The sequence below is a fragment of the Haliotis cracherodii genome, unplaced genomic scaffold (assembly GCF_022045235.1).
Source record: "Haliotis cracherodii isolate W230 unplaced genomic scaffold, xgHalCrac1.p SCAF_10, whole genome shotgun sequence".
NCBI classification, from domain to species: Eukaryota; Metazoa; Mollusca; class Gastropoda; order Lepetellida; family Haliotidae; genus Haliotis; species Haliotis cracherodii.
The window spans coordinates 17,563,112-17,589,891 of record NW_027266265.1 but is presented as its reverse complement, the minus strand read 5'-3'; the positions used below and the strand labels follow the sequence as shown (position 1 = coordinate 17,589,891).

The following is a 26,780-nucleotide window of genomic DNA, read 5'->3' as shown; positions in this document are numbered from 1 at the left end:
ATTATTAAAAATAAAATTACAGTAGGACATCGAGCCAAAGAATAGAAATTGACCAATCAGAGAAACATTCTTTACTTGCTTCTTATTCAAACAAAATGGCGGCCGCCATAGAAGGGGTGCTGGATGAAAGGGTGCGCGAGAAAACGCTCAAGTGCAAATTATTGGTGGTTGGGGCTGGTGGAATAGGATGTGAGCTGCTGAAGAATCTTGTCCTCACCGGCTTTAAGGATATTGAACTGGTAATTTGGTTCTGTTGATACATAATCATGACAGGCGACGAAGATTTCACAATAAAGTCCCATGAAATTTGCAGCTGTCTTATTTTCAGCATCAACATTAGTCTGTTGGCTGACGTAACTTGCACATGAGAAAAAGGAGAGAATACAGTAGAGATTAATGCCAAGCAAACTGGTTTATGCTTTACTGATCTGATCTGATTAACAAAAGTTGGGTAGACAGATCCTGGCCTTCTTATGAAAATAACACAAGATTCAGACGCCTCACCATCATCATTGGTGACCAAAACGACACCTCAGTACGACGTCAGGGAATTCATCTGGCGAAGGGGGCACGGGTGGCCCAGTCGTCTAAGGCGCCACAATTTGCTGTGCAGAGTTGCGTTTCTTGGGCACGACAGAAACCTACAATTATGGGTTCGAAACCTAGTCTACCCTGAATATGTTTCAAGGTTTGTCAGCACCATATCCGTTCTCGTGGGTTTCACTGAAGTGGTAAACGTTTGAGATCTGCATCACTTCAGGATTTCCTCCCACAGTAAGCTGACACGCCATGATATAACAAAAACTGGACTACTGTTAAAAGCGGTGTTGAACCCAACTCACTCATCTGGGTGTATGGTATGCATAAGAGTGTAGGATACTTTGCAATGTTTCAATTAGTACTGATTGTGTGGTGCTGTAAACCCCAAACCTACAAGTTACCTAAAACAAATTATGTAGTTGAAAGTAAATATAAGAAATAAGATAGTAAGACAAATATGCTGTTGTAAGAGCAAGCAAAGTCAGTGTTGTGCACTTGTCACTTCACAGACATTTCAGTTATTCATCTATTAAAATCTTCGGTTTCAAATTTTGATTAAAGATAATGCCATTAGGTATAGTCTTGAAAGCTTTGCCTTGGGTCCTTTTTTTCTGTTCTCTAAAAACTGCAGGGTCCAGGATCGGGGCAATAATGAATGGTTGACTTTAACTGTAATGTGCCCTGCTCATGGTGATGTTATTTCCAAAAACTTGTTACATTATATTTAAACAGTCAGGATAAAAATATTTTTTTTATTTCATTTGAAAAAATGTAATTTCACTGACACAATCTGCATGCAGTGCCGTATGGTAATATTTTAACTGAATGAATATAATTAGAACAGAGATTATAAAATCAATTTTATGTTTATAATAAAGTCAGAATGATAGATTTAACCGTGAATGTAAATATGCATTTTTCATGTTGTTCGAATTTGTTTCTCTCGAAATTATAAAAAAATAATAATTGATTTGACAGTTCCATTTATCTTGTCCACAGACAAGATGACCTTTTTCATATGACATGTTGATTTTCACGAATATAGATTTGTACATTATTGTACATATTGTATGTTTCTGGAGTTGTATATGTAGAACCAATTGCTTGTTTTCCATATTTCGGGAAAACAAGTATACTTAAAACATAATGTGCAGTGAATATCCAACAGCATTTTATAACTCCATTGATTTCTTTTCCAGATTGATCTTGATACGATTGATGTGAGCAATCTGAATCGTCAGTTTCTCTTTCGCAAGGAGCATGTTGGAAAGTCCAAATCACAGGTACTTATGTCATTTAACAGAATGGGATGTCCCAGTTGTCTAAGGTGCCGCAATTCGCTGTGCAGAGTTGTGTCCCTTGGCATGTCAGAAACTTGTGTTTGTGGGTTCGAATCCCAGTTCGCCCCAATTATGTTTCTATATTTGTCAGCACCATGCCCATGCTCGTGTGTTTCACCAAGTAGTAAATATCTGAGACCTGCTTTCCTCCCACATTAAGCTGACATGCAGTGATAGAACTAGAATACTGTTCAACGGGGCATTAACCAGCTCACTGTAACTGTATCATCATTGTGTCTGATTCACACGAGAGACTACTCTGTCAATTATGCGACTGGTGTAATGGAGCAGTGTTCAATTTAAGTGGGGTCCTTAAGGTTTGCTACTATAGTATTTGTATATAAGGCCCACCTCAATTATTTTAAACTGTTGATATTAGGGTGATCATAAGGACCTTTTGACACTACGTGATGAACACTACGGAGTAATTATATCCTGTTGATGCCCTGAGTTAGAACAGGTCTTCTATTTTAGAATTTGCTGGTTGTAAGAGACAAATAAATGGATCAGTTAGTCAGGCTGATTTGGCTGATTGTGTGACTTCATACCCAGATGGTGTGGATTGTTGCTCAAGTTTCTCAAGTCAGTACAGTCAAGTCGCGTTAATCTGACACTCATTAATCTGACAATCGGCTTTATCAGACGCTAATGATGGGAACTGATTAAATAAGTGGTATTTAGACCTGTTAATCCAACATTCTTGCACTCCGACTCAGACACACCTAATTTGCAACGAATTACCGAAATCACTCATTAATCAGTCGCCTTAATCCGACACAGTGATCAACGTACTCCGTGGTCATCTGCCCGCGAGTACACAGCCCCGTGTTTTGATGCGAGACGATTCAACTAGTAGCCGTATTACAATGGCTGCAGAGATAAACTTGCTTAACATTAAACAATTAATGCTTTAAATAAACAAAACAGGGTTAATCACATGCTTAGATTACCTCAATCTAATTGATATCAGATGCAAGTTCTCTCTACCACTGAGGACATCCCATTACAGGGCACGTCAGAATGACCTTTCGCGAACTTTGACCGACCAATGAAATGACTAACAGGAAGTCGATATTAGCCTTTAATAAAGCAGCTTTCTTGAGCTTTGCGGTTTTAGTTTCAAACTGTCGACTTCCATTCCACTATGCTTTTTAAAGTATTTTGAATCAGTCATACAGCTCGTAACAGAAGTTTTGTGTTAACCTTTAGAGTCTGGTTTAGTTGTCCGATTTTCGGTCATGAACATTGATACTACTTAATTTTGTTTATCCAACATACCCTTTTATCCGACATAATCATATGCAACCAACCATGTCAGATAAACGGGACTTGACTGGAGTTTGCCTGGCCGTGATTGTTCGCAGGCCACTGTCATATAGCTGGAATATTGCTGAATGTGTCATTAAACATTACTCACACACTCAGGTTGATGCCATTTCCCATCAGATATGCATTACCATGATTACTGATAAAGACTCATTTGCATTTTAGGTTTGATCTATTTTTTTACATGAATTTTGCATCTTCTTTATTTCTTTATTTCTTTTGAAGTTAAAATGTAATTCATTTGCTGTTATTGTCTAATTGTGGGTTACACAATGCACTGATATATCATGTATATGTCCCTGCAAGAATTGGATGTATTTGCTGGTATTTTGACAGGTGGCGAAAGAGAGTGCCCTGAAGTTCAACCCAGATGCCGATATCGTAGCTTACCATGACAGTGTGATGAGGTTTGTCCAACAAGTCCAATGATCAAATATGTATATTAAGGTTCATTACCTGATTGATATATTCATATTGGATGAACTAACTATTCCTTTCTGAAATAACTGACATCCACTTTCTTAGTTAGCCTTCTCGTTAGAAGTAGTACAGACAGCATTGTTGACTCATGTTTGATGACATCACAATAGTGATGAGATGAGGTGAAATGAGGTTTAGCGTCGCGTCCAAAATTATTGCACTTATGTAGCGTCGTGCATGCTCGCGTGTGTGGCTGCTTGTGCTCTTCCGGACTAATGCTGATTTATAGTGCTAGCCCACTGAGATACCATGCCGCAGTTTAAAATAAATACTCAGACACAGTATACTGACACCGAGCCGACCAGTCCTGGTTTTAGCCCCTTAATGTCGAGCCACAGCCAGGGTAACAACAAGTAGCATCTTTTATCGTCTTTTCGTATGACGCGGCGGGGGATTGAACCCCGGACCTTCTGCTCTCTGGGCGGACGCTCTACCACTAGACCACGGAGGCGGTCCAATAGGGATGATGTTACAAGGTATGAATGTTGACGCTGGTATCTTCATGAAAACGTTTTTCATGAATGAAGACACTGCTTCTTCACTACAGCTAATTATTGTGTGGGGATGATTAAGGTTATTACATTCTTTTGTGTAGCTGATATCCCAACACTTCTGTCTTGTTTCATGTATTTCTCTCTCATTCAGAGATTCTGACACATTGAATACAATCAGCACACACTCAAATAATCTCTAGGCACTGGTACATACAAAGATGAAGATGTGTACAGATTGTAGGATGGCTGCATGTGAGACATGCTTCATGAGAGACATGCTTCATGAGCATATTGCGGCATTTTTGATAACAGTTTTTTATTCAAACAGCTCTGACTATGGCCTGGACTTCTTCAAGAAGTTTGACCTGGTGATGAATGCACTGGACAACAGAGGTGGGTAGGAACGGAATGTTGGTAATCTTTCTCGAAGTTCATCAAGTGTGTCCTCACTCACTCTCATGCACTCACTCACTCACCGTGGTTATCATACTGTGAGTGAAATTCAGTTCAAACTCACTCTTTCTCAAGACTATTACTTCTTTAAAATACGGAACTTAAATCAAGTGACCGCACATATGTTCATTTCTATGTGTGATGAAGAAATATTTACTCTACAAAGGGACCCGTGAAGATCCGGGGTAGAATAGGTCTTCAGCAACCCATGCTTACCGTAAAAGGCGACCGACTAACGGGATGGGGTGGTCAGGCTCGCTGACTTGGTTTGATGGATGTCATTGGTCCCAATTTCGTGGATTGATGCTCATGATGTCAATCAATGGATTGTCCAGACTCGGTTATTTACACACTGCCGTCATATAGCTTGAATATTGCTGAGTGCAGTGTTAAACAACAAACAAGAGATGCAGAGAACACAACTTTTTGAAGGTATTTCAATGTTATAAGGCAAAATAAGCCTGATAAGTAAGATGACTATTTCCCATTAGATACCAAGTATCAGAACATGATAAGGTATTTGACCATATGGAATGTTGAGAATTGTAGGAATTTTGTCCGTTTATGTTTTCTTCAATGACTCTGCAATGCTGGCTTAACGGGTGATGTTCTTGAACTTTTACAGCCGCTCGGAACCATGTGAACCGAATGTGTCTGGCTGCTGACATCCCCCTGGTAGAGAGTGGGACAGCTGGATACCTGGGACAGGTTGCTGTCATTAAGAAGGTACACCTATTCAAAAGTAGGGGTGTTGGGTAGCCTAGTGGTTACAGTGTTAGATGGTCATGCTGAAGACCCAGGTTTGCTTTCCAACAGGTGTGCGAAGCCCATTCTGTATGTGAAATGTTTTCTTTTATGCTGTTGTTTTTAACAATGAGGTGAGAAGCTGACATAACAGATAAAATATGACTCAGCCATCAAACTTTAAGTTGTCTTTCCCCAATAGGGGATGTTGTATTAGTATTGTTGTTAACATATTCATTTATAGCACCAGAGGATCATTATTGGTGCATTGTAAAACTTGACTTACTCTATCCTCCAGTAGCTGTACCTGCATTTATATTAAGATTAATAGAAAATACACAAACCATGGCTGAAGTGTTAAAGCTTGTAACATCATAAGAGAGATGAGTACTTTAATACTCTACAAAGGCTGCTTCATGTTCTCTCTGGTGGGCCATGTAAGAAATGTTTCAGGAGTGTCTGTGCCAGAGGAATTTTTTAACTTATCCTGCATTACTCCGTATTGCATTTACTGCTGTCTTTGACAGAGTGACGAACTGTGTGAGATCCAGCTGCTGAAGAAAGTTGTCCCAACCAGCTCAGGAGGCAGCGCCCTCTCACAGTCGGCACGTGACCCGGAAGTCATGACGTCACACAAAAACACATAACTGCTTTGTCACCTCCACGGACGGACGTACTGTGTATCCCTTGTGGAAATAAAAGCTTATTATTTGTTTTTTATATTTTGCGTGTTTCTACATTCATTATATGCTGCTACATTGTTACCTGTAATGGGCCGTGACCTTAGGGTCTTCCCATTCGTAAATTGTAACGTTTATCGCTCGTCTGTGGCTCACGTCACAGTAATTTACGGGCGCAATGTTGTTCCCGCCATTTTGTTTTCTTTCCCGCCATTTTGGCCATTCACCACGTGGCCACGTAATGTCGTGTTCTGCGTTTTGAATTCTCTCTTTGGCTTGGGTAATACATTACATTTATGTATGTTGTTTTGGTGTGCTTAAAGCCTTGCCTTTTCGCTACCTCTCAGTGTAATTGTTTCTTCTCATAAACTTCAATATAATACGAAGTTTTTGAGTTACATTATGTCTCCCGTACTCTGTGGTTTTGCCACATGGTTACGTGTTTGCACATGGTTATGTGTTTGCTTAAAGCTATGCTTTTTCGCTACCTTTTAGCGTCATTGTTTGATCTCATAAACTTCATTGAAATACAAAGTTTCTGAATCACATTATGCTTCCCATACTTTGTGATTGGCCACATGGTTATGTGTTTGCTTAAAGCTATGCTTTTTCGCTACCTTTTAGCGTCATTGTTTGATCTCATAAACTTCATTGAAATACAAAGTTTCTGAATCACATTATGCTTCCCGCACTTTGTGGCTTTGCCACATAGTTATGTTTTGCTTAAATTCCAGATTTTCTGCCTCGCTGCACTTGTTGCCGCGGGAACAAATCTGGTCGGGGCCGCCCCTTTCTGCCGTGATTGTACAACGCCCTGTACTTTCACAAGGCAGTGCCGATGTTGCAGTCATTCGTCGCTGTGATCCTTCAGCTCATGCGAGTATCCAGGACACACCTCGCTCAACGTGCTCGTCGACCCCCACCTACGTTGACGGCAGCAGCGCTCAGCGGAGCTTCGCAGTGCTCCCAGCACCAACGGCGGCTCCCAACGTAGAGTCTGCCTCCCATGGCACGACATACGACCGTTCACGGTCTCCTACTCCACCGGCGGCTCCAGCGCTCCCAACGTAGAGTCTGCCTCCCCTGGCACGACATACGACCGTTCACGGTCTCCAACACCACCACATCAACGCTGATGTCTCCGGCGCCCCCGGCGCCTCCGGCGCCTCTGATGTCCCGGCGCTCCCGGCGCTCCCGGCGCTCCCGGCGCCTCCGATGTCTCGGCGCCTCGTGCGCTCCCGGCGCTCCTGGCGCCTCCGGCGCCTCTGATGTCTCGGCGCCTCGTGCGCTCCCGGCGCCTCCGGCGCTCCCGGCGCTCCCGGCGCCTCCGGCGCCTCTGATGTCTCGGCGCCTCGTGCGCTCCCGGCGCCTCCGATGTCTCGGCGCTCCCGGCGCTCCCGGCGCTCCCGGCGCCTCTGATGTCTCGGCGCCTCGTGCGCTCCCGGCGCCTCCGGCGCTCCCGGCGCTCCCGGCGCCTCCGATGTCTTGGCGCTCCCGGCGCCTCCGGCGCCTCTGATGTCTCGGCGCCTCCGATGTCTCGGCGCCTCCGGCGCCTCTGATGTCCCGGCGCTCCCGGCGCCTCCGGCGCCTCAGATGTCTCGGCGCCTCGTGCGCTCCCGGCGCTCCCGGCGCCTCTGATGTCTCGGCGCCTCGTGCGCTCCCCGCGCCTCCGATGTCTCGGCGCCTCTGATGTCCCGGCGCTCCCGGCGCCTCCGGCGCCTCGTGCGCTCCCGGCGCCTCTGATGTCTCGGCGCCTCGTGCGCTCCCGGCGCCTCTGATGTCTCGGCGCCTCGTGAATTCCCGGCGCCTCTGATGTCTCCGCGCTCCGGCGCCTCCGCATCCTCTGATGTCTTCGGCGCTCCCGGCGCCTCTAAGGTCTTTGATCTCATGATCTTCGACGCCTCTAATGTCTCTGGCGCCTCTGACTACTCCGGCGCCTCAAGAGTTACGGAAGAAGCGCCTATGATATATCCGGCGCCTAAGATGACCTCCGGCGCCCAGATCAACAAGCTTTATCAAGCTCAGATCAACGAGCCGACTATCCGATCTTCTACTGCGGCTTAAGGGGCACCATCGGCAATCGCCTCCCCGGCGCCACTGCCCTCTTCTCTTGCTGCCCTCTTCTCTTGCTGCCGTCTCATAACTCGTCACACGGAGAAGCATGGTGAAACAACTGTCGCCGCTCCTGTCGCTACTCTCCCGTCGGTCTTCGGGATCGTGACTATCGTCCTACTTCCTGGGTGGAATCTTTTCAACCAATAGACAGTTGGTCTGATTCAACTTGCCCACTGAGACGTTATCCATAATCCCGTCGTTTAAAGCGCTATGATTCCGGAGAGATGACCTGCGGGTTTCCATCGAAACAGAGCGTCATGTGAACAGCGTCTGTATCAGATTCGACGACGACATCCACTTACAAAGAGTTTACTTCGTCGACATCGCCGACACCAACGCTGTTCTACCCTACCCTAGCGCCAGCGCTCCTGAAAGAGACTCTTCCTCGGCGCTCACCGGGTTTTCCACGACGCCCATGGGGTTCCGTGTTTTATCGCAAAACTCGGGTACACCACTTGATCGCCTCTCACGCAGTTCATTGAGGATTGTCTGTGTGTGGAGTTTGCACCTCAGTTCCGACTCCAAGGCGGTTTTCTCGGCTACTGCGCAGTGTGATTTACATGTCACGTGTCAAGTACTCGGACTGTCAACAACTCCGACCGGAATTAGGTCAACTTACCATGGCAAGGGGTGCCATGTATTTCTACAGATTGGTTTCCATGTCTAACTGTACGCTTGGTGCTACCACTCAACCAGGCGCCTGTCGCAGTCCATCCATGTACGGATGTTGGAAACAATAGACCTCCTCTACCAACACGGCTGTCACGAGGAACCTTGTTTCATCAACCCTTCGCTGTAAGAACGATAGCGCCTATAGGCGTTCAAGGGATGGAAAAGATCGCCTTCCTTCGTCCGGTTTGATCTTTTCGACTACGACACCTTCCTATCTTCCGCCTTGACTACCGGACACAGTGTCGATTTGATACTTAAAGTCCCTCGGCCGTCCCACTGACCCCTGTTGCATACCTGCCTCGTATCGTGTTGTCGTCCTCCATCGTCACCTCGATATAAGAACAGGAGTACTTATACGCCGCTTCAGGGATGAAAACGATCTCATTACTTCGTGCAATGGCCATATTGCCTCGACTTCCTACTACCCGGTTACGTCGATGCCCCGGCGGTCGATTGTGAAGCTGGTTTACTTCGTCTACTTGAGGTTGGCTCGCAGGCTATCACACCTTTTTCCGAATCGTACCGACGGTACGCAATCGCAGACCCCTGTTGCTGACTACCTCCCCTGCCACCTTGTCAGTGGCTAGTGGCCCACACCAGCCCACATTGTGACCACCTGTGATCCAGAGATCAACACCATTGGCACAGCAACAGCCTCGAGATAAAGGCTTATCCAGGACGTCGCTTGCTGACAGTGCTTTCTCGGTCACGCCCTGTTGATCGTGTCCACTGACGACGTCACCGTAGTGTGGTGTTTGCGGACCCAGAGTACTCGCCCCTCTCCCGGCGCTACAAACTCGACCGGCGCCCCCGAGAATCACCATCTTCGGCGTTCCAGGCGCCTCAAGCTCTCCGACGCCTCACGCTCTCCGGCGCCTCGGGCCAGAATATGTCAAACGGTCGACACCCCAACCCTAGATCTGTTTGCCTCATATCTGAATGTGGCCAGCTGTCGTCTTCCATTCCACCTGTGCCGGATACGACCGCTGTGGCAGTCGAAGCCTTCCATCGTTCCTGAGAAGGATTACGCGTGTACGCTTTTCCGACTCCGGTTCTCCCTCCCATGGTTCTTCAGAGATCCAGGCCACTCGACCCCTGCCATTGACTTTGGTCTCGCCTTATTGGTCAGCCAGAAGTTGGGTTATCGACCTCCGAAACATACCCAGAGACAACCCCTGGAACTTCCGGTGTGGTCCAACCTTCTGCTCCATCCACACGGTCTGTTGCCACACCCTCATACCCGCATGTTATCGTCTGCACGCCTGACACACCTGCAGAAAGCCAAGGGCTATTCGGCTATAGCGACCAAGGCTATTGCTTCAGCCCACCGTCCATCTACAGGGGGACTGTATGCTGATAAATGATGCTTGTTCCAGGCATTTTGTTCTGACAAACACCAGGATCCGATGACAGCGTCACCGCAGATCCTGGATCAGTTCCTTCTGTACTTGCGTAGCACCCGTCGGTTGAAGGGCTTACCACCCCCACACACCTGGTCGCCATCTACTCCGTTCTGGCCATCTCGGACGATCGGAGAAAGACGAAAATTCCCGACCTACGGGCCTGGCTGCGCTCGTTCAGTCTTGAAGACCTGAAGGCCAAGTTCGGACCGCCTGCGTTGGATCTGAATGTGGTCTTCAACGCCCTTCGAACCACTCCCCTCGTCTTCCTTCTACGACCTTAAGTAGAAGACGGGTATTTCTACTGGTTTTGACTACTGCCGCTCGAGTCCATGTACAGCACGCCCTCGACGTCTCCCGTGCCCGGTTCGAATGCGGTACCCAGGGCGCCGTTCATCATGGACCGTACTGGGACGTCAGCGTAAAGACTCAACTCCCAGGACAGCCTGATAGATCATTCCTTGTCCCCTCCCCCCTCGTCCAGTGTGGGTGCCGAGGATGAGGATGAGCGTCATTATGCCCAGTAAGGGCACTGAAGGTTATTCTACGATCTAAAGACTGCCGCAAGTCTAGGAAACACCTTTTTCTGCCGGTCTCCCCTTCGTCGCAGTCGTTGGTCAGCCGGAATACTTTTCCCTGTGGCTCCGGACGGTCATCCTTAAAGCTTATGAGCCGCCGGATTGGACCCTCCCCCCAAAGGCTATCACCTGAAATAAAATGAGATCAGGGCGATCGTATTTACACTGGTTCTTCACGGTATACTGTTCCATCCAGTCGTTCAGGGAAGCCTGTTCGTGGCGATCGGACACCGCCTTCACCAACCACTACTTCCGTGATGTAGCCTTGAAAGTTGTCGCCGGCGTTCACAGTTTTGGTCCCTGGTTGTAGCCCAACAGGTCATCTATCTCCGACGCCACTGATTCTCCGATACCCTGAGCGGGGCCCGTCGACCTCTCTGGTGTTTATCACCCCAGACGAGACGGATCTCTTGCGTTCCGCATTCGCTCTTAGGTCAGTTTTAGTTTTGGGTTACCCGACTCATTCTATTGCTATCACCTATCCGGGTTTTACTTTTTGCATCAACTCTCGTTTCCTGACGACAGGAATGGTAGTAGATGTGGACACCGACGCCGACGCCAACGCTTCTCTGATACCTGAGCGGTGCCCGTCGACCTCACCGGTGTTCCTTGCCTCCAGCCTAGAGGGCTCTCCTGCGTTTCGCATTCGCTCTTGGGATTGGTCGTAAATTTTGCCGCCGACGCCGCTGATTCTTCGATTCCCCGAGCGGGGCCCGTCGAACTCTCTGGTGTTTATCGCCTCAGATTAGAGGGCTCTACTGCGTTTCGCTTTCGCTCTTCGGTAAGTTATATATTTTGGCAACACGCCTCATTGTATTTCGGTTACCTATTCGGGCGTTTCGTTTTTGCATCGACTCTTGTTTCCTGAAGACAGGAATGGTCGTAGATGTTCCGGTCATCACTTGTATGCGGTGCGGATTCATCGGACCTTGACGAGGGTTTAATATGGTTCACATCTGCAGGTATGCCCACCGGCCATGCCGTCTGATAAAGATGCAATACGGAGTAATGCAGGATAAGTTAAAAAATTTAGTAAAATCTAAATATTTTTTACATTTGTATACTTATCCTGCATTACGAAGTCTAAGTGCCCTCCCTTTCGCTACGCTACCTCCCCACGAAGTTTCAGATGTTATGTTTAAAGCAGTTATGTGTTTTTGTGTGACGTCATGACTTCCGGGTCACGTGCCGACTGTGAGAGGGCGCTGCCTCCTGAGCTGGTTGGGACAACTTTCTTCAGCAGCTGGATCTCACACAGTTCGTCACTCTGTCAAAGACAGCAGTAAATGCAATACGGAGTAATGCAGGATAAGTATACAAATGTAAAAAATATTTAGATTTTACTAATTTTCTCCTTTCTCTTTTTAAACTTAAGTTTCATTGTAAACATCACAGCTTTAATATGTTTTAGGAAAGGTAGGATATTAAAACCATTCACCATTGATCTCTGAATTTGAATCCTCAACCACTGAACATCAACGAAACTGATGCCACTTTACTCGTCACATTCTCCATCATCAAACAGTTTGTGTTAACTTTCACAGTTATCAAATCTATTTTAGAAATCTGCTCATTGAAGACAAATGTTATGTGTGTAATCTTATGGCATATTTATCATGTTTATTACCAGGTATTGAATTTTAATGTTAAATTAGTGTTGACATAGCTTTCTTAATGATCAATTACAAAATCAAAACAGCTGGCAATGAGTGAAATTATTTTTTTATGTTTAAATTTTTTAACTCTGAAATCTGATGTTTTTAGGTTTATGTTTTCGATGTTATTTCATTTATTGTCTTTGTTTGTTCCAGGGTCTTACGGAATGTTACGAGTGTCAGCCGAAGCCCAGACAGAAATCCTTCCCAGGGTGCACCATCAGGAACACTCCATCTGAACCCATCCACTGTGTCGTGTGGGCTAAACATCTCTTCAAGTAAGTACCTGGCATGTTCCTTATGGTTTGAGGGGCGGTTGGGTAGTCTAGTATCTAAAGCATTTGCACATCACGCCAAAGATCCAGTTTCGATTCCCCACGTGGGTACAATGTGCGAAGCTCATTTCTGGTGTCCTCTGCTGAGATATTGCTGGAATATTGGTAAAAGCGGGGTAAAACCTCACTCACTCACTCACTCACTCACTCACTCACTCACTCACTCACTCACTCACTCACTCACTCACTCACTCACTCTCACTCACTCACTCACTCACTCACTCACTCACTCACTCACCCACCCACCCACCCACCCACTCACTCACTCACTCACTCACTCACTTACCCACTCACTCACCCAGTTTGATAGTAACTAACGAATGCTGTGTTGGGAGAACAATATTACTGCCACTACTACTATTTTAGCACTTTCTTGATCATAGTAGTTAATGAATCTAGACAGAGCTTATAAAAAAAAAGCTTTTTCTGCACAATCCATAAGGGCATCTGAAAACATCAAAATTCACTCAAATTATATACAATATTATGACAACACAATGCTACAACACATGATTCTAATACTTACAACTGCCAATAACATAGAAACAAGAAGTTTCAAGCAAGTTACCTCCCTTAGACCTTAGCTTTGTTTATTTCTCTGTCCAGTTTGTTTCCCAAATGGGCAGGGGTATTCAGGAAGGTATCTCTGATAGTTCTCCCTTCTCACTGTTTCAGTCAATTGTTCGGGGAGGAAGATCCAGACCAGGACGTGTCCCCTGATACAGCCGACCCGGAGCTTGCAGGTAATGGTGTCAGAGAACTTACCTCCCCTTAGTAGGTTACTGTGGAGAAATCAGATGTACTGCAGCAATGTTAAGAAGTAGCATAAATTTGTATATACTGAAAGGACAACAAAGGCTTCATCCGATTGTTTTTTGTTTTGTGTTATTGCCCTGCTGTACTGAGATGTGTCTTGTGTTATTGCCCTGCTGTACTGAGATGTGTCTTGTGTTATTGCCCTACTGTACTGTGATGTGTCCTGTGTTATTGCCTTGCAGTACTGTAATGTGTCTTGTGTTATTACCCTGCTGTACTGTGATGTGTCCTGTGTTATTTCCCTGCTGTACTGTGATGTGTCTTGTGTTATTGCCCTGCTGTACTGTGATGTGTCTTGTGTTATTGCCCTGCTGTACTGTGATGTGTCTTGTGTTATTGCCCTGCTGTACTGTGATGTGTCTTGTGTTATTGCCCTGCTGTACTGTGATGTGTCCTGTGTTATCGCCCTGCTGTACTGTGATGTGTCTTGTGTTATTACCCTGCTGTACTGTGATGTGTCCTGTGTTATTGCCCTGCTGTACTGTGATGTGTCTTGTGTTATTGCCCTGCTGTACTGTGATGTGTCTTGTGTTATTGCCCTGCTGTACTGTGATGTGTCTTGTGTTATTGCCCTGCTGTACTGTGATGAGTCCTGTGTTATTGCCCTGCTGTACTGTGATGTGTCTTGTGTTATTGCCCTGCTGTACTGTAATGTGTCTTGTGTTATTGCCCTGCTGTACTGTGATGTGTCTTGTGTTATCGCCCTGCTGTACTGTGATGTGTCTTGTGTTATTGCCCTGCTGTACTGTGATGTGTCTTGTGTTATTGCCCTGCTGTACTGTGATGTGTCTTGTGTTATTGCCCTGCTGTACTGTAATGTGTCTTGTGTTATTGCCCTGCTGTACTGTGATGTGTCTTGTGTTATCGTCCTGCTGTACTGTGATGTGTCTTGTGTTATTGCCCTGCTGTACTGTGATGTGTCTTGTGTTATTGCCCTGCTGTACTGTGATGTGTCTTGTGTTATTGCCCTGCTGTACTGTAATGTGTCTTGTGTTATTGCCCTGCTGTACTGTGATGTGTCTTGTGTTATCGCCCTGCTGTACTGTGATGTGTCTTGTGTTATTACCCTGCTGTACTGTAATGTGTCCTGTGCAGGTGAAGCTGCTGAGGCAGCACTGGAGGGAGGCAATAAGGATATAGAGAGGAAGTCCACTAGAACATGGGCCATGCAGACTGGATATGACCCACAGAAAATATTCAATAAGGTTAGATGGGATTGAAATGCATAATATTTTATTAAGAAGTACAATAACTAAGTATACCTGTATGTAATAGACAAGGTGAGCTTATGCCATACTGTGGCGTCCACCGTCTGTCCGTTCTCCATTCTCCGTTCATTGTTATAAGTGACGTATATTTGTGTGGTTCACAAGGGGTCCAGTTTGGGTGGACGGCGTCATGCTTGATTGAGTTAAGCAAGCTGCCTGACAGGGAGAAGAGTGCTTGTGGGGTGATTGGAGTTTGAGTTGGCTTGGTAACTGATTGGTGTGAGCCGATCAACCTTTTGTTGTGTGCTGAAGTAGATAGCTTACTTGGAAATTAGTTTACTATAGGAGGGCAAGATATAGAACAGAAAGGGAAAAGGAAAAAGACTTGGAAAGGGAGAAATATGGTTTAACTGAACGAGGGCAGTTCAGCCCAGCGTTATGTATGGAGACAAAGTTGTTACCCAGTTATCCTGTGAACTGTGATATATAAGTTTGGAACAATATGAAATGTCAAGAAATCTGAGGTGACTATTATCCATATTGCACATTTGCCATATTACTTTGCCTAAATAGATGTGTATGAGTGCCTTGCCCAGTAACTGAGAATTGTTATATACTTATCTTTGTTTTAATTATTAAATTTAGCTTTAATCTTCAGAGATGGTGTGTGATTATTGTAATTGTTATTTGTGGTATTAGCGGGAACCCCTGCCGTTCATACCACACGTAACATCATCAACAGTTTATTCAAACGACTTCTTCTTCTGAACCACAAATTGGAAGTTAGTAGAATTTGACTGGAAGCATTCCATTCAAAATTTAACAAATGGTGGGGCTGACTCCCCAGGGGCTGAGGGGCAGGGCCAAATAGGGGTAATTTGGCTATATTGCTTTAAACAACTTCTTCTCTGGAACTAAGAGAATAGATATCAACCATATTTGGTTGGAAGCATTCTCCAGTGGTGAGGATTCAAAATTGTACAAATGGTGGGGCTGACCCACCCCAGGGGCTGAGGGGTGGGGCCAAATAGGGGTAATTTGGCTATATTGCTTCAAAAGACTTCTTCTCTAGAACTAAGAGATAGACATCAACAATATTTGGTTGGAAGCATCCCTAGATGGTGGGGATTCAAAATGGTACAAATGGTGGGGATGAGGGGCGGGGCCAAATAGGGGTAATTTGGCTATATTGCTTTAAACACCTTCTTCTCTAGAACAAAGAGATAGTTATCAACCATATTTGGTTGGAAGCATCCCTAGGTGGTGGGGATTCAAAATTGTACAAATGGTGGGGCTGACCCCCAAGGGGCTGAGGTGCGCGGCCAAATAGGAATAATTTGGCTATATTGCTTGAAACGACTTCCTCTCTGGAACAAAGAGATAGTTATCAACCATATTTGGTCGGAAGCAATCTCCAATGGTGGTTATTCAAATTGGAGAAATGGAGGGCTGAACCCTACCCCCAGCCCCGGGGACTGAGGGGCGGGGCTAAAAAGCGTTTATAACTTGGACACTGTTAAGATCCCCACCGTATAACCATATGTACAATTGAGAGTATGAGAGGAATGCCCATATGCCACCAGGACTGACCCTTCTGTTCATCTGTCCAGCACTCCTAAAGGAGTTAGAACCTTGACCATAACATGCAATCCGATAATAAACAGATACAATGTATACATTTGTTTGTTATGAAGAGAATAATACCTTTTATATGATTTACCCTGATCATAACATGGAAACGGTTCAGATCTTTGTTACATTTTTTATCTACGTTACATGTTCATGCTGTCAGATTTGCCATCCACCCATTTTAAATGCTGGCAGAGTCAAATTTACGAAATATTTTCAGTATTATATATATTTACAATGCAAATGTATATTTGTCATGATTGCATAAATATCCAGGTGAGCGATACAGGCCCAACATGCCCTATGGGCCTCTTGTTTATGTTAAATAATCCTGATTTCCCAGCATGCACGGTATCTTAAAAAATCTGATGGTGCCAGTTTTGGATGAAAATACATTTCAGCGTTAGAAACTGGCACTCTTTTTGTAGTCCTTGCCAAACTGCCCAATAGTTAAGGTATCATAAGGGCTAGTACAAATATGCCATTTTCAGGGGTTTTGCTATATGTTATCATTATAAGGACCAGTAGACTGAAACTTAGTTTCTAAAGCTGCATTTTGGGCAAGACTATTGAACCACTTCAAGTTATTATGTTAAGCTGTAGTTCAGATAGCCTAGAAGTAGTAGAATATTTTCAAGCATGTGTCAGGCGCCAGCATGTGTCTTGACGCCAGCATGTGTCTTGACGCCCTAATCTGCAAGACATGGAATAACTCTGCACCTCCGAGTGGCGACAGTTGACTTGATTCATTCTATGCCCGCTAGCTGTTCCGGGATGACATCAAGTACCTGCTATCAATGGAGACACTCTGGAAGAAGCGGAGGCCTCCCACGCCCCTGGACTGGGATCACCTACCTGAGGCTGCTGATGCAGGTGTGTTCTGTGTATCTCGTCCGGTAGTTCTCAACGTCCGGATAGACTTTACATGGCCTTGAATTTGCCTGGCCTTGAAAAGGCCCTAAGTTTGAATCGCACTTGAACGTGAAAAGGGCTTGAATTTGGAAAAAAGTATGCCTCACTTATTTTCCTTTAGTAATATGTGATGACATCATGTAGACTATGATTAATCCATAATGTCATCAGTAGTAAATAATCTTCTAACACAGGTGTGTGAACATGAATATTTTAACAGCATATCTGAATGAACAAACAGAGCTGCTCTGTAAGTCTATTTAAAGGCTTGCTTCCTACTTGTTTTACCAAAATAATAAATGTCTTAAGACCTGCTCTAGTTTAAGCTTTCCTCCCACATCAAGCAGACGCAACAGAATTCTACTATACAAGCAGTATTAATTCTCGCTCTCTCACTCACGTAGTGTCATGCCATTGATGTATACCAATATGAATCATTAGATAACACTATTCAGTACAGTGGGGGCAGTCGGGTAGCCTAGTGGTTAAAGCGTTCGCTTGTCACGCCAAAGACCCGTGTTCGATTCACGACATGAGTACAATGTGTGAAGCCCATTTCTGGTGTCCCCCCTGGAATATTGCCCAAAGCAGCGTAAAACCATACTCACTATCATTGTGTTGTCCAGAGAATGGCGGTGCAGGTATGCGGGACCAGAAGGTGTGGTCCATGAAGGAGTGTGCTGAGATATTTGGCAGATGTCTTGGAGGCCTCAAGGTGGAGTTTGCCAAGCAGGGCGATGGAGGGATGCTCATCTGGGACAAGGTACGACTTAATTTTGAACTGGTGACAGGATGTCATTGTTGACTCAGACTGTGTCATACATACATCAAATATGCTTTTCTTTCTTATGTTAGACATGACTATGTTCACCATACTTAGTATTCTTTACACCTGGTTGCATCCCTTGGGCACGCCAGGAACCTATGATTGTGATGTAACTGGAATACTGTAGAAAACGGTGTTAAACCCAAATCACTCACTCACTGTGTTAGAATGTTGGAGTTTACTCATGTGTACTTCCAGTTACCAATGGTAAAAGGTTTTTGTCTTTCTTTTCCTCTAGGACGATGACACAGCTATGGACTTTGTAACATGTGCTGCCAACATTCGCGCTCAAATCTTTGGCATTGGTCTCAAGTCCCGCTTTGATATTAAATGTAAGGACATGCAAAGAACTGTTATTGCTTGGTCATGCATTCACAGGTCTCTTGTTAAGAATCGAGTGTACTTTATTTGTTGTTTTATGGTTTGACAGTGTCACACCCAGTTGGGATTCCAGGGTAGAATAAGCTGCCAGTATGCCAAAATAAGTGACCAGTCTTATAGTGAGTGTGCAATCATACCTGGACAGTTGCCTGTCCAAGACTGTTAACAGGCCACCATTATAGCTGGAATATTGCTGATAGTGACTGGAAACAGCATCATTCACTCACCCAACAAAGATGCAAACCATGCCTGTCAACTCAGTCTGGGATATGAAGGTGTGTGACCTGATATATTGCATGTTATGATTCCTGAGGTGTGTTCATGCTATAATCACTGGTTTACTTGTCCCTGATTCTACTTAGGCATTAAGACTGTCGGAACATGCCTAAATAAGATTGCTTTGTGGAATAAGATCTAGACTACATGCTGTTCTGACTATGGCATGGGTGACTCAGTGTCTCTGGCCTACTCTTTCACTCACATGCAGCCCTGGGATTCTGGGTTAGGATAGGTCCCCAGCAACCTATTTTGGTCATAAGAGCTATCTTAGTCGATTGGGTCGCCAGGCTCAGTGAAAGGTTTATAGCATGTATTGTACCCCAATGATCGTTGCTCACGATATCAATCACTGGATACAGGCCTGTGTCATATGGCTGTAACACTGCTGAGTGCGACATTACATAACAAACACTTAACAAAATATACAGAACATAGCTGATTGACTCTTCCTTGATCCATGGTGTTGTGTTTCAGCCATGGCGGGAAATATTATACCAGCTATAGCCACCACCAACGCCATCATTGCTGGTCTCATCGTCATGGAGGGACTCAAAATACTGGCAGGGGACATCGAGAAATGTAAAACTGTGAGTATGTCATCTTGGTACAAGGAGGAAGCATCCCACAACTTTCTTCTATAGTCACAATAGCAGAGAACTGCCTCCGTGGTCTGGTGGTAGAACGTCCACCTGGAGAGTGGAAGGTCTGGTGTTCAATCCGCAGCCGAGTCATACCAAAAGATGGTACTTGTTGTTACCCTGTCTGGCCGCATGGAGTCAGTATACTGTGTCTGTGTGGGGTATTCATGTTGAACATGCACACTCGCACGTCGCTGTGTAAGTGCAATAGTCTTGGGACGCGACGTTAAACCCTCATCTAATAATAGCAGATCATAACTATCACAAATAATAACATGAATCTTTTCACTGATTAACCATTGACGTTTCTGTTTGAAATCCTAACTGAACATGCTGAAGTGGTTCTTTTTTGGTTTTGTTATTTGTCATGTTGAAAATATTTGACTGAGAGAGTTTCTTCCAGGGCTTGTTAAGTAGCGTAGCGTTTATGATGTTCACTCATCACGCTGAGGACCAGAAGTTAATCCATACATGGTTTCATGTGTACAAGCCCTTTTGTACCCACCACTCAGGCATTTCATCAAATCCGTGTTGGAAAAATTAAAAAAAATTCTGTGGTGGAACAGGTCCCCAGCAACCTATGCTGGTTGTAAGAGGCGATCAAAAAGACAAGCTAGTCAGACTCAGTGATTGATTGGTTGTGTCATCGTACCCCGCGGCATTGTCTGGTCCAGCCTTGATTATTTTCAGGCCACCTTCATATAACTATAACAAACTAACTGTGGAATTTCTATTTCAGGTTTATCTCAACCGACAGCCCAACGCAAGGAAGAAGCTGCTTGTTCCATGTTCCTTAGACCCACCCAACCCCAAGTGCTATGTATGTTCAGCTAAACCGGAGGTGACCGTCCGACTCAACACAGACAAGATAACTGTGAAATGTTTGGAGGAGAAGGTAGATTGATATTTCAGTAGCAGGAAATATGCAACCCACTGTCAGTCTTCATCGGTTTGTATATGTAACAGTCAGTGTGTAAAATCAGCTATTTTACAAATCTACTGAATCGGGCAGAATATTGAAGGGAGACTGCTTAAGTCCAGAATGATAACTACTGTTCCTCTGGAACTGAACAAACCGAAGACCAGTTGGCAATTATGCTGCATATTAAGTTTCAGTCAATGTGTCAAAATTCTGCCTGATAGTTCAGTAAATTTGTAAAAGACCACCTCCGTGGTCTAGTGATAGAGCATCTGCCTGGAGAGCGGAAGTCCACATCATATCAAAAGACATTAAAAGATGGTACTTTTTGTTACCCTGCCTGGCACTCCGCATTAAGGGGCTAATGCAAGGACTAGTTGGCTCGGAGTCATTGTAATATGTCTGAGTAGGGTATTCATGTTAATTCATGCTAGCTCTATAAAATTGGCATTAGTGCTGTATAGTACAAGCAGCCACACACACACACACACATGCGCTATATAAGAGCAATAATCTTGGATGTGACGTTAAACCCCATTTCTCTTCACCAATTTTTGAGATGACTGATTTTTCACATTGACTGTAACATATACACTGTGGATACATGCAGACGATTGGGCAGATGATAGGTGTTGTAGTTTTGCCTCACAGAAGTCAAATGAGTCCTTCTCTGTGCTTGAACTTCGTGAGAAACCAGCCATTAGTATTGAAGTGGGCTCAGGCACCACAATTCCATGTGCAGATTGTGTTCCTCGGGCACACCAGAAACCTTTGATTTTGGGTTCGAATCTCGGCTGCCCTGATTGTTTCAAGGTTTGTCAGCACCATATCCTTGCTAGTTAGTTTCACCAATGTGGCAGACATCTAAAACTTGTATCACTTTTGGCTTTCCTCTCACATCAAGCTGCCAGACCATGATGGAACTGGAATATTATTCAAGGCTGTGTTAATCCCAACTCGCTTGCTCACTCACTCACTTGAGAGTTCTGTCAAGGCTTTTACTAAGTCAAGACACATTCCAATGGCTGCGACATGTGTGAGAATACAAATGGTGAAAATGATAACGTTGGTGATCTTTTGTAACGTAGATTTTGTGAGGAAAATTAAGTGGTTTCATGAGCGGATGTATAAACATGCAGAAATCGGAAATTATAGAGCATCATGACAGTCACCATGAGGCTGTTATCACTAGGGTAATTGATTGGACTTGGATAAACCAGTATTGTTAGGGTGCTGCCGGTCCAGTTAACTGGTAAATCTATAACCGAACATGCATCTCTCTTCCTCCAGGTTCTCAAGGGTCAGCTGGGAATGGTGGCGCCGGACGTGGAGATAGATGATGGAAAAGGTACGGTATAGCCTGCCACCCGATGCCATGAAGCTGCTATGTGTTGTATGTTGGAGGAGTTTAGTTTGATTACGTAGTGATGCCCTGTTGCAGTCAAATAAATATTAGAAATAAAAATGCTCCATTAAGATCTGGGCAACCCATGGTTGCCGTAAAAGGCGACTATGTTTGTCGTTAGAGGCTACTAACGGGATCGGGTGGTCAGACTCGCTGATTGGTTGATGCATGTCATCGATCCCAATTGCGTTGATCGATGCTCATGATGTTAATCACTGGATTGTCTGGTCCCAACTTGATTACTTTACAGACCGCTGGAATATTGCTGAGTGCGGCGTTAAACAACAAACAACAGAAATGAAAGTATTGTGAAGGATTAGTCTGTCTTAGATAACTTTTGTCTATTTTTGTCTTCCAACAACCCAGGTTCCATTGTGATCTCCAGTGAGGAGGGGGAGACTGAAGGTTAGTGTTATCACAAGTTTCTTGTCTACTGTCATAATAGATGTAGCTCACATCAACGGTCCATCTGACACTTGCCTGCACCTCTCAAACTATTAGTTCTGGTGCCAGCAATGGTGTCTTTCAAATAAATCCCAGGATTCTACTCTGATTATTAAATTGTCATTGTGCTTGGTGTAAATTGCCTGCAAAATTCCAATCTAATTGTATGCTGTGTTTTATGCATGCTTAGTTATTTGGGGTAATACTATGTTCATTGTGATGATTTGTGTGGTTCTGTTTACAGAAAACAATGACAAAATGCTTGCCCACTTCAACATAATCAGCGGAACCAGGTTAAAATGTGAAGATTTTCTTCAGAACTACAGCCTGATCGTCACTATTGTCCATGTGTGAGTAATGATTGGCAGATAGTAGCTGGATGTACAATATATTGCAGCCCAGTGGAGATGGTTGTTTTTGATAGCTCCCCAGCACCCCATTGATGGTCGTAGGAGGCGACGGAATGGACTGGGTGGTCAGGAGTGATAACTTGGTTGATGACTTGTCCTTCTACCCGGACAGCATGGATGTTGTTCGTAATATCAATCACTGGTTTGTTTAGTCCTGACTCAATCATTTACAACCTGCCTTGATAAAGCTGAAATATTGTTGACTGCAGTGTTAAACAACAAACAAGTCATAAGTTAATATCACTTGGTCACTTAACACAATATAGTTCAATAATAATTTATTCCAGGATCCTTTTCCACAACATAATCGTGGATCCCTTTCCACAATGTTGCTCCATAAAACTTAGTCCTGGGTGCCCTTCCTCAAAAAAGGTTTGGGTCTTAGTCACTGCAGTTGTATTTGAGTGTTGATTCTTTAAACTGGAATATTTTTTCATGCTGATTACATTTGGATTCTGTCAAACATAAATCACTGAAGGCTTAACTGACATCTGTTAAAACCATGGTTACTCCAGTGACAAGTTGGATGAGGAGAAGGAGTTTGAGCTTGTTGGGGACCTGGAGGAAGTGAAGGCCTCAGCCACAGAAGAAGCACAGATGGAGGCGAGTGGCGCCGATGGTGACAACGGCAAGCAACAAGGTAACCATTCCTGCACCGCTGAGGATCTTATTGTTTGTGTTTTTGTGATTTTATTCTGCAGTCAGCACTATTTCAGTTATCACGGCAGCCTGTAATTAGTAGAGACTGGGCCAGACAAACCGTTGACTGAAAGCATGATCGATGATCCATGCAATCAGGGAAGGATGACACCAAAACAACCAAGTATTATCCTGACCCCTTTTGCTAATTTGGTCACCTCAGCATTCAGGCATGGGAATCTGAAGTTCTGATTACAATAATGACATTGTATGCCTTCAGACACACTGGTATATACAGAGCAGCTCACTCGTATCCCAATTATGTGGATCGATGTGGATCGATGCTCATGATGTCAATCACTGGATTGTCTGGTCCAGACTCTATTATTTCCTCACTGCCTTCATATAGCTGGAATATTGCTGAGAACGATGTTCATCAACAAACAACCAAAAAAAACGTCAGTGTCTTCTGCAAGAAGTTAAGTATATCAAATCGAGTCAATAAAAGTTTAAAACTCTGAGGCTTGCTGAAGATTTTTCAACTTTCGTCGATGTGTGTTGATATGCTTGATATCAATTGACACAAAGCTGACATTCTATTCATCATACGAAATCATACGTTGAACTCTTTCAGCTTGTAAGCATTAATAACCATTAACCCGTGTCTACTGTAAAAAGTACACCTAATCAGTTTCAGTGGTAGAGAGATTGATGATGTCGTTTGATTGTGACATCATGGCTGATTGAATCTTCATTTATGTGTTAATTTTGTGTCGATTGGTTGTAAGATAAATCCACATCAAGTTGTGATGCATGGTCTGTCGTACCTATGCTGGAGGGTTTCCCCAATGACCTGCTGCACCTTGGGCTATCCTCCATGAAGCTGACACATAATATATAATTGTAATAAATCCAAATCTTTTCCTTGTTTCTATTTTTTCAAAATTTTAAACATTGTTTTATTATTTCCAGATTCTGTAGATGAACTGATGATTGTGGATGAACCTCAAGTTGACGACACACCAACTAAACAGAAACGAAAGCGAAAAGCAGAGGATATAGGAGAAACTGAGCCGACTGTTGCTAAAAAAGCCAAATCTGTTCCAGCAACAGCAGATGATGATGATCTTGTTATTTTGTGAAGGGCTTGATGGGATCACTCACTGGTGCAGTCAGGACATCTTACCTCAGCAACAGGTATCATGGACTACAGAGGAAGTGTAGAATGTGGCATTCTTCAATATCACCTCACTGAAGAACTGAATCAAAACAGGGAGAGGACTAAATTCTTGCATTTAGGTTTCATGTGTGACAGTGACCATGTAGACCAGGTTTGTGTACAAGCTGTTTAAGATGGACACGTCCATGGTGTGTTGTGGTAATTCTGGAGCAGAATAGGTTTCCGATAGTCAAGGGAACATAACCCACTCAGCTAGGTCCCCAGCTGAAGGTAATCTTGACCTGGTCGAGAACGTCATTGTGACCTGGCTGAGCGAGTCTCAACCTGGTTAAGTGTGTCTACATTGTTACATGGTCGACTGTGACCTGATGTAGTGGTGTTGTTCACACTATTGACCTCTGGTTTGCAAGGTTGATTACTCACCCAAGTTTCTGTTTTATATCATTAGTATTGTTAAGGTAATTTCCTTTTGCAGAGAGAAGATTATTTTGGTTCTTGCTTCAAATGGTGACAGTGCCTTCAATATTCCAGGTCCCACTCAATAAAGCAATCTTGGTTATAGCACTCACTCAGTAAGGCCCGGCTTACTTGTTTGAATCTCTATCATATTGTTTCAGCTCCATCCTCATCTCTTTGTTATGTGCTATTGTTATTGTTTGGGTGTTCTCTTGTAGCTTGCACAGTCAAGGAAGTTTCCACATATTTGTTGTATGTCGTTTTACGATACATTGTCACAATAATGCAATGTTAATCTGCAGGGACACATGAAATTTTACCAGCTCTCATAAGTGGCCTAGTTGCTGTTGGTGCTTCAATTCGCTATATTGCATTCCTTGTGCATGCCAGAACCCTGTTATAGTAGGTTTGAATCCCAGTTTACCATGACTGACACTAGGGTGTTCGCACCATACCTGTTCTGATGGGTCAACGACTATCAAGCTGAAACTCCTTGCCTGATTATTATTCTGTGATCACCTTCACAAGTTAACCTAGTCAGAAAGACCAAATTTAAGTCGTGTCACCGAAAGCATTTTCAATCCCCATTTGAAGAATTATCTAAGAATGTTGAGGACGGCCAACTTAGCTCCTGGGTGTATGTTAGCGGTTGCAGTGATTTGTGAGGCCAAATTGATCCACTGAGGGAAGAAAACAAATGAATTCCATTGTGTTCATCCATTCTCTTGTCCATAAGTCGAGGTCATCCATTATCAGTCTCTCCTGTAAACACTTCTTGAATGTGGCAAATAACTTGCAATTCCCATGTAGTACGCCCCCATTACTTTGCTAGAACCAGCTACCTGTCATTTCCTTATCTGCTTCAGATGCACACAAATGTTGTGATTTCCATTACGTGTCACTGCCATGGTTACTTTTGTACATAAAATGACAATAAAATGCTGAAGAAATTGTATTTGAATGGATTACTTAAATTCACATGACTTTCTCATGCAAGATGTTACATCTAATTCGTGAGACTTCCTGTGCAAAATTGCATCCATGAGATTTCATATCCCAGCTTCATTCAGTACCCTCCAGACTTAATCATGTCTCTCAGATCTATAGTTACTAGTACATAAAAATGTTGGGGGGTTTTCACAGTAAACAACTAAGTGCTAAATTTTATATTCTTTATTTGCATTAATCATATTACAAAATTATACTTTTATAGTGATACAGTACAAGAACATATTTCAATTACTTTGGGGGCATGAAAACTAGAGAGGAAAGCTAGCTATGCATGTGGGCTCCCTCAACATTTGAAACATATTAAGTGAAGTTTGTTCAAAACAGCCCCTCTCATTTCCAGCACATACTTATTGCTTGTACTGCCCTGTAGACGGCCATCCTCGAAGCATCCCAAAATACACGGATGCAAATAGTGTTTCTTTTTGCAGAAAATGTGAAAGACTTTTGGCATTTCTCTGTAAAGGTCTTTGGCAATGTCAATTGTTTGAGCACTAGAACTGAAACTTTTGGTTGTAAAAAGAATTTATTTGTTTGAAAGTACTTCACCAAGTAAACCTCTGCTGATTTCTGAGCAAATCATAACATTAAGTAAATATGCCTTGTGATAATACATGGAAAATGATAATACATGGCTCTTGAAAAAGCTGGCATGTTTTCAAGAACAACCAGTCTAGGATGATTTGCATCGTTTTTGCAGCCTTCTAAGCTCTGACACTTATTTTTCATAGTGATTTAATAAGTGACAACCTGCTCAGTAGATCATTTCCATTGGAGTAAGTACGCCGCTTTTATGTTCCACAGCAGGGAACACCAGA

At 43.9% G+C, this 26,780-nt stretch overlaps 1 protein-coding gene across 1 annotated transcript; it reads left to right on the top strand.

Moving 5' to 3' along the window:
- Window positions 1-95: 95 nt before the first annotated feature.
- Window positions 96-26,046, top strand: LOC139454153 (SUMO-activating enzyme subunit 2-like). Its single transcript, XM_071235684.1, has 18 exons — window positions 96-239; window positions 1,740-1,823; window positions 3,543-3,613; window positions 4,509-4,573; window positions 5,259-5,359; window positions 12,634-12,755; window positions 13,488-13,555; window positions 14,724-14,833; window positions 17,230-17,338; window positions 18,004-18,140; window positions 18,442-18,535; window positions 19,338-19,450; window positions 20,241-20,396; window positions 21,711-21,768; window positions 22,192-22,230; window positions 22,514-22,619; window positions 23,195-23,319; window positions 24,291-26,046. The coding sequence occupies exons 1-18, from the start codon at window positions 96-98 to the stop codon at window positions 24,458-24,460; spliced, it is 1,872 nt and encodes a 623-aa protein (XP_071091785.1). The 3' UTR covers window positions 24,461-26,046.
- The last annotated feature ends 734 nt before the right edge of the window (window positions 26,047-26,780 follow it).

Coding starts and splice junctions, on each gene's coding strand:
- LOC139454153 (XM_071235684.1), top strand. CDS start 96: ATGGCGGCCGCCATAGAAGGGGTGCTGGATGAAAGGGTGCGCGAGAAA. Junction 18,536..19,337: donor GTCCCGCTTTGATATTAAAT/GTAAGGACATGC, acceptor GTTGTGTTTCAG/CCATGGCGGGAAATATTATA. Junction 23,320..24,290: donor TGACAACGGCAAGCAACAAG/GTAACCATTCCT, acceptor TATTATTTCCAG/ATTCTGTAGATGAACTGATG.